This window comes from Typopeltis vanoorti, chromosome 18 (genome assembly GCF_054136105.1).
Source record: "Typopeltis vanoorti isolate ZY-2024b chromosome 18, IOZ_Tvanoo_1.0, whole genome shotgun sequence".
Lineage (NCBI taxonomy): Eukaryota > Metazoa > Arthropoda > Arachnida > Uropygi > Thelyphonidae > Typopeltis > Typopeltis vanoorti.
The window spans coordinates 53911387-53924399 of NC_143566.1; the positions used below are offsets into that span (position 1 = coordinate 53911387).

General features: G+C 36.0%; 1 protein-coding gene across 1 annotated transcript in view; it reads right to left on the minus strand.

Moving 5' to 3' along the window:
* The window catches only part of LOC150096673 (twitchin-like), a 2440784-nt gene that overhangs the window by 1112032 nt on the left and 1315739 nt on the right, over positions 1–13013 (minus strand). Inside the window, exon 69 of the mRNA XM_090408679.1 lies at positions 9865–10146. Within this exon, the coding sequence (XP_090264805.1) occupies positions 9865–10146 (282 nt within the window). The remainder of the gene's footprint in view (positions 1–9864; positions 10147–13013) is intronic.

The following is a 13013-nucleotide window of genomic DNA, read 5'->3' on the forward strand; positions in this document are numbered from 1 at the left end:
ATGCCGTACACGAAGAATTCTTGCTATCAATCGCTTCAAAACTTTGAGATAAAACTCACCATTGATCGTTTGGCCAGGCGGAAGAAATTCTTTCAACATTGTCTTTACTTTTGACTTCTCCAAGTGATTTTTTTTCGGATACCCTTATTCTGGTGGTCTCCACTCAGTACACTCTGGCACTTTGTGTCAGGCTCATACTCAAAACACCATATTTCGTCAAGTAACAATCATTTCAAGGAAGTTTGAGTCCTTACGAGCAGTTTTAATGAGATCCTTGCAGTGTTCAATTCAATACATTTTTTGTCGTCGGTCAACTTGTGAGGAATAAATCGCTAATTCAATCTACAAAGGTCCAAACTCTCGGTCAAAATGTTGTGCACGGTTGAATTTGGAATCCCCAATTCATCTTCAATCAATCTCACATATGATTTTGGGTTTTCTTTGATGAAATCACACACTTTTTGTATGTTAGTCCAGTCCAGTTTTTGGACGGCCCTGCTTTTCATCAATCTTAAGCTTCTCACGACCACTTTGAAATCGCTTAAACCACTTGTGAACTTGAGTATGGGATAAACATTCATCACCGTATGCTTTTTGAACCATTTCGTGCATTTTGGTAAAACTTTTACCAAGTTTAACATAAAAGTCAATTGCAGTTCTCTGTTTGAAACTCATTTTCCAACTGTTAATCAAAACACACTGTCACTCTTGGCACTATAACTCAGCTTCTAATGAAACAAATGTCATAAACAGTTGACACAACACTAATGAAGGTTGCTGCTTTCAATAACAAAAAGATACAACAGGTGGCACCACTAGTTTCTTCTATTTTTGAAAAGTTCGGTTTCGTTTTGGACAGAGGATGTACATTTCTTCATCACAACCCTCCACATTCCGAAAGACTATAGCAACATCCAACTAAATATGTCTTCCTATCAGCTTCCACATCATACTATACTGCCTCATAACCATTGCAACTATTTCTCTCTTTCATGTGGGCTTATCCCCTTCTATTATCAACAGTTACTGCCCCTCTCTTCATGCCCTTTCTATTCTTGTGAAAAATATTGTATCCTTCCATTTCTATTCCTGTAATGATATCTTCATCCATCCATGTTTCCCTTATTCCAATGATTTTGGTGTGAATAAACTCAATCACTGAAACCATTTCGTCTTCCATATTTGTAATCAAACACAGTAATTCATTTTTAGGTCTATAATCAATCCTATCCAAGCCACTTGTTGGTTGTAATTTCCCCCACCACACCTGTCCAATCATCTTTGTCACCACTTACCACACATATATCTTCTTACTCTCAACTGCCCATCATTTCATTTCCACTCAAGATTATACCCTCCTTATTCCTACATAACATTGTTCTAGGCTGGAAATTTTTCTGACTGCTACTTAACTTTTTGATAAAAAGATCTGCTTTCATTCATACTTCTGAGATGTTCCAATTCCTCAAGTTCATCCTCATAGTATTTCTTCTTTCCATTCTTATGCACTCTTTTTTCTTCTTTTCCAGCCAAATGATATTCCTCCACAGCTTTACAAGTGTGGCTCCTTTGTTGCATTTGCTTCAGATTTTCACTGATTCTCTCACCATATTTGGCTTTAACTTCTAATTCCTTCAATCCTTCCTTATTTAACTTTCTAGCATGGGACCCATAATCTTCCTTGCATTAGAGATTCTGCTTCTAATCTTTGATATAATCAAATAATGATCAGAATTAAATATTTGCTTCTCTGTACGTTCTAACATCCATCAAATTGGATAATTGTCTTGCATCTATTAAAAGATGATCAATTTGGTTAAGGTGTTTCCATCAGGAGACTTCCAGGTCATTTTATGAATCTTTATGATTAAACATTGTGCTACCAATAAACATATTTCTTGAAGAGGAAAAATTGATCAATCTAGTCCTATTATTGTTAGTCTCATTATGTAAACTGTATTTCCCAATGGTTGGCCTATGTGTATCCTCATTGCCTAGCCCTCTTTGGACATTCCCCATAGATTTTATCTAAATCATCATAGAACAAATCTTTTTCAACATCATTCTTTTCTTCAATTGGCACATGTACACAGATAAAACTGTAGTTAAAATCACTGTCCTGTGATTTTCGTAACCTACACATTCGAGGTGAGTTTGCTTTAAAGCCTATGATGAGATGTTTTATTATTATTATTACCCCAAGACCTCATGGAGTCAAAGACTCATCTGGGAGGTCCTTTTATCACACACACATCTCATCATACCGTGTTTTAAACACACTCAAACTCCTTGCAGACACCACACTCTCAGGCAAGGCATTCCAATCATTCACAACTCTGCACGAAAAAAAACCTATCTCTCACTCCCCTACTCACACCCTCTTGTTCCAAACATCGATCTTTCTTTTATAAAAAATAATATGATTTTTATTTTCCATAATCCCTTCTCCTGTCCATCTCATTTCTTGTGTGGCAGTAACAAGTATCTTATATTTATTCAACTACTCCAACAGCATTTTTAGAGCTCCAGATTGATAAAGAGAAAGTACCTTCCATGATCCAATTCTCAAATCCTTAACATATTTATGATTTTGTTGCCATTTAGTCCATCCAGCAGTTATTTCTTTAGATTTCATGACAAGTTATTTTTTTTACAGGGTGGGATCATCAGCTCCATGCCCAACCCCCAACCTAGAGGACCAGGCCTCCGTATTTATGACCCCCAGGTATACCCCCCCCAGGCACTGGGTACCTATTTTAGTTGTATGACATGCATTGGCTATACTGGGGCTATTCTTATTCCCTGGCCACCACACAGGGGTCACTCTTCTCAATAGCCTCATCCTCACCTATGTCCACTTAGTTTATTCATTCCCACAATCACAACTAAATCTCTTACTCATTTCTTCCTCATGTCCAATGTCCTTAATTAGGTCATAATGTCCTTTTAATCATGTCCTTAATTATGTTATCATGTCCTTTTAACCATGTCTTTAATTATGTCATCATGTCCTTTTAACCATATCCTTAATTATCTTACTCATTCTCCCATCTGGATAGCAGACCTTATGGATTCTCTCAGGAACTAGTCCTCTAATTATGGAATCTCCATATCCTGCTATTCTGGAATTACCTGTCACCTCTTTTACTCTTTTTTCTTTCATTCTATACTCTTGCACATGTTCATTAGTTTCCACTAGACGTCTAACATCACTCCACATATTCTTCATTTCATTTCTCATTTTCAATAAATGTTTCATTAAATCTTGCATTCCTACAATTTCACTGTCCATCAATTCTGCAGTCTCACTACCTCTTGTTCTGCTTCACCTTAATTATATTTCCTCAGTCATACGTTCTTCCACTCGCTATTCACTAACTTTCACTTCTATATCCTTGCCTTTTACTCTCTCAGTTCCTCTAGCTTTTGTTTAATTTTCATTTCCTTCTATTTATTTCATTTCCATTTCAATAAAGTGAATATTTCAGTAAGTATGCAGAAGATGGTGTTACTTCCAGTACCTATGAAAGAGAGATTATTACTGTGAAGCACACAGTAAGGAGGAGAAGAAGAGATTATTACTTGAACAACTCTTTCTTTAATGTTAGTTTGTGTGCCACATCCACAGAACACTTCTACACATTTAGTGATATCCTATAGAATTCTGTGGCCATTTATATCTCCCATTAAGAGTATAGTGGAGGATAAGTGCAACATGAGATCATCAATGTCATCCTGGGATGTATGGTTGCAGCATACTGGTAATAAGAGGTTCTACAAAAAGGTGAACAGAAAATATGTCTATGTTAATATTATGTGGGACTTGTTGATATAGAGCATGGTTATCCACAACTTCCTCCATGGTAGATGTAGATCAATCCCCTATTCTATTCATAGAGATGAAACATATACTTACTACAATGTAGAATCCTCACTAGGTTTCAAATAGGTCACTGTAGGCAAAAGTTAGCTAGCATATTTCCATATTCAGATTTCCTAAGTTGTAGTGATTCATGCTAAAATTTCTGAACTAAACTAGGTAGAAAGAGGAAGTAAATAAATAATTTAATAACTAAATTAAGTATTTAAAACCTGACATTTTGCCAGCTCTGAGGAGGCTGGCAAAATGTCAGGAGCTAAGGACAGAGACTTTGTCTAGAGATCTGTAAACTGTTAGTGAGTCTGGTTTATCTGTTGTACCTTTGATATGAGTCAAAGAAATTATGTATATATAATCTGATTGTGGAGGGGAGGTTCTTTTTTTTAGAAGTTTAGTGAAGGTTTTTCTGTTGTAACCGTTCTGTTCAACCTGTTGTTCCAGATGCATTCTAGTGCATCTGGGTGGGATGAATTATTATTAATAACAACTGACCTCCATGGAGTCAGAGACTCATCACAGAGCTTAAAGCAGGGTATTTTAGCTGGGATAATCAGTTCTTTAAACAAATTGAAGGTGTATCAATGGGCTCCCCACTTTCCTTTCTGATCACTAACTTCTTAGATATGGAATCCTTTAAAACACTGTCAATTACATCAGCCTCCCTCCCTCCACTCCTCAAGTCCAAAGTATGGCTAATGAGGTATACAGACAAAGGATTTGCCATTTGACCACATAGCCCACAGGTTCTTACCAACTTTTTGCAATTCCTCAACAATATATAACCCCAAATTACTTTTATGGTTGAAGAGGATAAAGAACAAGCTCTGGCCTTCTTGGATATATTAGTTTCAAAGCAACCCGATGGGTGTCCCTCATGTGTTCAGTCTATCAGAAGCCACACACACAGGCAGATAGTTATGTACCACTTCACGTCACAATCCTGCCAGAAAATTGGAACTTGAGAATCCAAGGTGGAGCAAACAAAAGAAGTTAATAGTAAAAGGGTTTCCCACTAGATGTTGTTGTTATTGTAGTGGTGGTGTATTTCCTTTTTATTTCCTGATACAGAATGTTCTGCTTTGTTTTGTTCATTTGAATTAATGTCTCATCCTGCTTTGGTATTTTTAAAACTTGGTGTTTTGCATTAAAAATAATTGTTTTCTTGTTCTTTACTGCTACATTGGTCACAGATGACAGATCCAGACAGGTAATCTGAGTAGGACTGTATTATTGGCACTTTTAAAGCAGTGCAGATGCAGAAGCCAGACAGAGAAGTTGAGATATATCCTGCTTCCATTGACATTTTCAGGATTTTAAATGTAAAGATAATTCCTCTGTATACCAGGCTATCATCAATATGTATGAGAATTTTTCTTAAAGATGTCACTCATTCAATTTTTATTTCATATCAACTATCCACAAGAGGAACTTAAATGAGGAGGTCCCACTCTGATATCACCTCTCTGGAAAAGTTCAGCTCTGTGCATGTGTGTGTGTGTGTGAATTACTATGACTGACAACACTCCTGCAATTAATGTTGTTGGAGGAGTTGCTCTGAATGAATTTGGCAAGATGTATCAACTAAAATATCTCCTCATTTCTTAACAGATTTTGAGTATCCAACCTTCTTTCTGGATAAAGAGAAGTAACATTTTCTCAACTCAACTGGACGTTCAGCTGTTGCATATAAAATTAGAAAAGATGGTATGTTTTTATCTCTCTCACAATTTTTTTTGTTTCTTATTCTTTGTTTGGTTTGATGCGTTAATGGATTGATTACTGGATAAGGGCCTATTAGGGACCACCATTAAATTTGAAGATGATAGAGTCATACTCAAAAGTAGGGAGGATGGTCTCGTGCAGAGCTCTCTGTTCATCATGAAGATAGTGTGTAGTGCCACTATCCTACAAATATCTGAGATAATTTTTTTATTTCTCGCTCTTTATTTCATTTGATGTGTTAATGAGTTCTGTATGGATAAAGGCATGTGAAGGACACTCATTAAATACGAGAATGATAGACTTGTATTCAAAAGGAGGAGGGGGGGTTTAGTACAAAAGCTCTCTGCCCACCATGGAAACTCAGATGTGCAGAGCCACTTACAATTAATGACAGCACTATAAAGGCGGAATGCCTGGACCACCTTAAATACCATATCAGTACCACAGCCCTGAGACCCTGTCTTGGACCACAGAAAAAGGAATGCAAACCTGTTGGCCCTTGCAAGCAAGCCCACTAACTAACTGATGCTGGATGGGTAGTGATGCACAATTTACTTACTTAAATGTCTCAATTGTGTCTCCTCTCTCTACAGCAAAAGGTGACAAGTGTTGCATCCTTATTGATTGTTGTCTGGAAGCTTGGAAAATAAGAAAAACTGATTAAAAAAAAGCAGCGAGAAAAGAATATCAGAAGGAAAGAACAGAGCAGATGGAATACGAAAATAGATAGCCATCACTGCAGTCCTTTCACTACAAGCAGGTGCCCCACGTGGAGTTCTGCAGAGCAGTCATTTATCATTTTGGTCACCAACCTGAAAATTCTCTCCAACTTCCACATCCCTCAAGGGAATATTATTATTATTATTATTAACACCTGACCTCCATGGAGTCAAAAAGATTATCATGGGAGGTACATGCTGCTACACACAAAGCCCATCAAACTGTGTTTGAAACTCACTCATATATCTGCATTCACCACAATATCAGACAATGCATTCCATTCAAGCACTCTCTATGAAACCTGCTCATGCCCCTGCTTACACCTTACTTATACAGCTTCCAGGGATTGCCCTTATTCTACCCTCCCTCCCATTCTATGAAAAATTTCTTCCACATAGTAAGTAACAACAATTTACTTACTTAAATGTCTCAATCATGTCTCCTCTCTTCTTACCTTAACAAGAATTTGCAAACTGTATTCCCTCAATCTCTCTTCAAATCCCGAAAACCAGAATGCTACCACCTTAGTCTCTTCTGGACCCTTTTTAATAAATCTTCATCACCAAGAAAACCAAACCAGCCTGACCAAGACCACATACAATGGAACCAGAACCTTTTTATTTCTTCGTGTTAAGTTCCTCTACGTCATTGCCATAACTTGCTGTGATGACTACAAAACTTGTTTAATGCGACCTCTGAATATCAGATCCTTGTCCACCACTACTCCAAGTTTTTTTTATCTCCTCTGCTTCCTCCAATATTTCTCCACCAAGGGTATACTTTGCATTCCAATGTTGCCTAATAAATTTCAGAATGTTACACTTTGTAACACTGAACTGATAGTTCCATACTGCTGTCCACTCATACAGTCTATTCAAGTCCTCCTGTAATGGCACAAAATCTGTTTGATTCATCATCACTTTCTCCAGTTTATCATCATCTGGAAACAGATGATGATAAACTGGGAAGAATGATGTATATCACTCTACCCAGTTGTATAACACCAGTTAAACCCATCCCAATATCATTAATTTATACATTAAATAACAATGGTACAAAACAGACTCCTGTGGCACATATTAGTGGCTTTTCTCTTTCAGGATACTGCACCCTCTATACACATCTTGCTGATATCACTCCAAGAGCCAGTTGCCTATCCAACTCATTAATTTATCATTCAATTTCATCTGCTTCAGTTTCGTTACAAACTCGTTGTGTGGAAAACTATCAAAAGCCTTTGCAAAATTCAAGTATATCACTGGATATGCATCTCACTTGTGCAATATGTTCATCACCTTGCTATAGTGCTTAACCAAGTTTGTAAAACACAACCTCTATATAACAAACATATGGTGATAAGCACAGAGAATACCGCTATTATCAACTGACTTTTTATCCTAGTTCTCATCTATCTCTCCAATACCTTAACTACAACTCTAGATATACAGATCAACCTATAATTTACAGACTTAGCCTTATCAACATCTTTGTAAAGTGTAACAATTTTATCCTCCTTCTACTTCTTTGGAACTTGCACTGTTGCAAGATTCTCGTTAAACAGGCAAACCAATGCTGATGCTAACTCCCTGGAACTTTTTCCTTAAGGCATGTGGTGAAATGTTATCAAGTTCTCTTGCCTTATTAACATTTAGTTTATTATCTCCTCATATACCTCTTGCTTACTCACCAGCAATTCTTTTCTCATTTTATTCGCTCCACTTGAGTCTCTGATATCACAGAGAATGAAACACTTTGATGACTGTTCACTGAATAACTTGACTATATTCTCAGCAGTAGTTATCTACTCTTTCTTTTAAGGTTACATGGTGATCAGCATTCATATTTAAGAATTTAGGGACACAAAACACACGTACTGAGATGATTATTTTACTAATTATTAATAAAATAACACTTGATGTTTTCACCCCTGTATTTAGGTCATCATCAGAAAAATACATGTGTATAGGGAACCAAGCTACATGCTCTTGCACTCTATACCAGTAAATAAAATCTACGCTGCTGCTTAATCTTTTTCTTAGCCTGACCTCTAGCAATAATAAAATAAAATGTTGAAAGTTTATTTTTCACTTGGTTAGAGTATAATAAATTTAGTTTAATCCTTTATCCAAGTGTGAGCAAACAAAGTTTGCACCTGAAAGTATCTTCAGGACTGGGGTAAGGTGGTACAACACCAGGCACTTCTTGCAAAGGCGGAGCAAGCTACCAACACTCCTATCTCAGTATCTCCCATAATGCAAAACACATCTCCTTGCGGATATGTCTAATGTTATGCATTAAGGGAAGGGCCACTACCCAGACTAGTTTCGACCTTTATTGAGGTCTCTTCAGTGAGCTCCCACTGAAGAGATATGAAGGAATTGAGATGCATGACATGTCTTCTTATATATCCTAAAAGAAAATGAACAAATTATTACAATTTGATGAAACATGGGAGTTAAAGGATTTTATGGTATTTCTTTCTTGGGGTTATATCTGTTGCTTTAATATCATTTTCGTACAAGATGTTTATCAGAACGTTTTATCCCCCCCCCCCTTCATAGTATGGCAAGATGCCTGTTGAATAAATTTATATGGCATAAGATCAAAATTAATCCAAACACTATACTAGTGTTACTCAAGGCAGTGTTTCAACTACTTTGAATGTGTGAATCTGAAAGGTGAGTGAGAAAATAAGCCTGACTGAATAACTAGAAACCCAGGTATGAAAGTTCTGAGGAAAATTATAGGGGGTGAAAGCCTACTTGGAATGGCCAGAAAAAGGCTAGAAGACCAAGTTCTAGATAGATATATATAGTTAGTATTGCCACAGAAGACTGAAATGAAAGATCCAATAATTTTGAAGATTTGAAAATTAAGAGATTATATTGGAAGGAAATTATTGATAGGACCTAATAACAGCACAAACCAAACTTAATTACATTGTGCTCATATAGTATACAAGTGCCTTTGCAACTCAGTCAGTATAGACAAAGTCCTTTGGTCAGAAAGACCTGGATTCGATTCCAATCAATGATATGAGGAACATTTATCTGGTCTCTTTTGATTAAAGGTGAGTTAGCTGGTCTCATATGGAGGTAGGGTTTTTTTCACCCAGAAAGCTGGGCTTTTTGTCACACAGAATAGGCAAATCAACCTCATGAATACACACACGAACTTACAGCCCTGAATAATTATGACAATATGTGCAAGAAATAGGATCCTCACCACATAGTCAACTGTCAGTTACATCATGGTAGCCAAACTCCTGGATATTAAGATGACACAAAAAAAAGGAGCCTTATAGTATGCAACAGAATAGTACTTGTATATTCAGGTATAGTATATAACAGAAAATGATAATGAAGACAGTTATGAATATAATGAACTGTTCTTTTATTAAAAACAGTATTCAAAAATGTGTAGATCTATATTTCAATAAATATTTTAGAAAAAGGAACTAAAATCATAATTATCACAAAATGTGAGAAAACATAAGTAGAAGCAAATAAAAATAATTTCATCCTTCAAATTTAAAAACATACCTAGCACTGTAACTGTGACAGAAGCAGTGTCATTTCCATGCATATTTGTGGCTACAAGTGTCAGAGATCCACTATCACTTCTTTCAGCATTTCTTACACTTAATTTGGTCTTATAATCTTCATTAACTATATTCCATCTAGGTAATCCTTCCACTATTTTACTACCTATTGTCCATTTTTTTGAAGGAGGAGGCTCACCACTAACTGGAACATCAAGTTCAAAACTTTTTCCAACTTTAACACGAATATTAAACATAGCATTACGATCAATCTTTGGCGACACTACAAGAAAAGAATTATTAAAAATATAAATTAGATCAAATTAGCATGGGAAAAAACTATTAATAAAAGGCTATACATTTAATTTAAATGAATAAGATGATTCAGAATAGTAATGCTAAGGCCTCTTAAAGAAGTATCTAACTAACACTTCCGGGTTATGATAGTTATTATAAATACTACTGTGAGTTATGTGACCACCTTCTGATAATCTAACATTTGACACTCTGATCTATCAGAATAAAATTTATCAATCCCATATTCATTATTTGAAGTTTTACTGAATCTTTATAGGAGACATTGAAAATGTCTGAAAATCAGTTGTTCCAGTGACAGTAATTTGAGATTTGTTCATTATTTTCACATCCCTTAGCGATATGGACCTCATATCGCAGGCATTAGTGAGACCTGGCTAATAGAAGCAGACAAACTAACTGGTATCAAATGCAAAGGGTAGAGTATTTTTAGAAAGGAAAGATAGAATAGGAGAGGAGAGGAGGGAGTGCACTGCTAATTATATTATTATTATATTATCTTGAGACCCCATGGTTTCAAAGACTCATCTAAGAGGTCCCTTTGTCATGCATACAGATCATCATGCCTTGCCTTAAACACATTCAAATACTCTACAGACACCACACGCTCGGGCAAGGCATTCCAATCATTCACAACTCTCATGTAAAAACCTACTTCTCACTCCCTTGCTCACGCCTTCCTTATACAGCTTCCAGGGATGACCTCCTGTTATTCTCTCATCTCCCACCATTTGATAAAAAAAACTTCTTCAAATGTTGAACCTATAACAACCCTTTACCAATTTGTACGTCTCTGTCATATCACTTCTCTTCCTCCTATCCATCTTCTCAACCTTTCTTCATATTCAACATTCCAGAGATCAGACACTACCTTAGTCAATCACCTCTGGACCCTTTCCACCATCTCTTTATCCTTTGAAAACCAGGTGACCAAATCTGTGCACAGTAGTCCATATGTGGCCTAATTAGAGCCTTATACGATGGAACAAGAATCTCCTTCCTTCTACAATTCGGTGTTCTTTGCATAATTCCTGGAATTCGTTGTGTTGTCCTCACAATTTTAGCAATGTATCATCTAAATTTTAGATCCTTATTCAATATCACACCAAAATCAGACCTAGTCAATTTGTTGCTAGTGTCAAAGACATGTATTACCAAATAAAGATGATAGTGAGAAACAATTAAAAACTGGTGAGAGGTGGTTACAGGGTTGACACTGGAGAGTTCTTTTGCTTGGTTGAACAGTGGGAAGGAGTGATGACAAGAGGCCATCCCTGGAAGTTATGAAAGGAAACTGTGAGCAAGAGGGTGAGGATTGGTTTCTTTGCATGGAGTGGTTGAACTATGGAATGCATTGCCTGATGGAGTGGTGAGAGCAAGAACGGTCAATGAGTTTAAGGAGTGGTATGATTGACTTTGTGTTTTTCAGGGGGAGGACCTCCCCTTGATGAGTCTTGATAGACTTTGTGTTTCTTAGGAAGGATCTCCCATGGTGAGTGTTCTGACTCCATGGAGGCCTGAATAATAATAATAATAATAATAATAATAATAATAATAATAATAATAATAATAATAATGTGGGACTTTAATTATCTGAACATTGATTGGGTAGCTGTGAAATCTCATTAGAAGAATGCAACTAAATTTATTGAAATGTTGCAAGACTTCCTCAAACAACAAGTGACAGAAGGAACTAGTGGTGAAAGATTGTTTGATTAGAAAATATATACACGTTTACACAACAATATTATTTAATTTGCCAAATATTTCAGTCTGAATATTACAGACCATCTTCAGTGGCTACATAGGAATAGTTTTAAAAATCAAGGTGGAATACGAACAATCGATCATTCACAAATAGAACGAGCCGCGTGATGTCGTATCGCTAAGTATTAAAAGAGTAAACGTTTTTTTTATCAGAGTGATGATTAAATTAAAGACATTAATTCAGAAATTCATGTAATAATCTTAAATAACATTAGACTAATATAGGAAATTTAAAAAATAAAAAAAAATTAACGTATTATCCTGATTAAACTTTCCCAAATTTTTGATACAGATATACAGTTATTACAATTCAAGTTAGGATGTTGAAGTAAGGCCTCCACATGTTCTTTAAATAAGTGTTCAAATTTATAGCGACATCTGTGTAGGAGGCGAGTCTTGAACCAAAGGATGTTGTGGCTTGTTTCTATTCCGTGCTGAGTTAATCCAGATTTCTCGGGTTTGTTATGTTGAATGGATGATTGATGCTCTTGAATTCTTTTTTCTATAGAGAGTCCAGTTTGTCCAAAGTAGGAAAGATTACAGTTACATGGAACTTGATAGTTCTGTGTAACTGTGTAGAGACATAGTTGAGCGTTTATCTTTAGAAGAAGGAAAATGGGTGGATAATTTGTTAATAGGTGTATAAGTGGTTGTTGTTAAGTTCTTTCTGTACTATTTCTTCAAAATTCTTGAAATTGATTCAAATCCCGGAAATGTAAGTAATTGGAACTCGACGTATTGAATCTTTGGTGTTTTGTGTTGGATTATAAGAATCGAAAAGACGTTGTGTACTCTTTTTAGAGAAGCCATTTAGTTTCATGTGATGTTTGATAGTCGATAGTTCTTTCTGTAATAAATGAGAAGTTGAACAATTAGTTTTGGCTCGTCGGATTAAACATTTTATGATTCCTGTTTTTTGACAAGGATGATGGGCAGAATCTTTGAGAATATAATGACCTGTGAAAGTTGGTTTTCTGTAAACTGTTGTTGTAAGAATACCTGAAGGTGAACGGATGAGGAGGACATCTAAAAATGATAACTTGTTGTCTTTTTCAATCTCCATGGTAA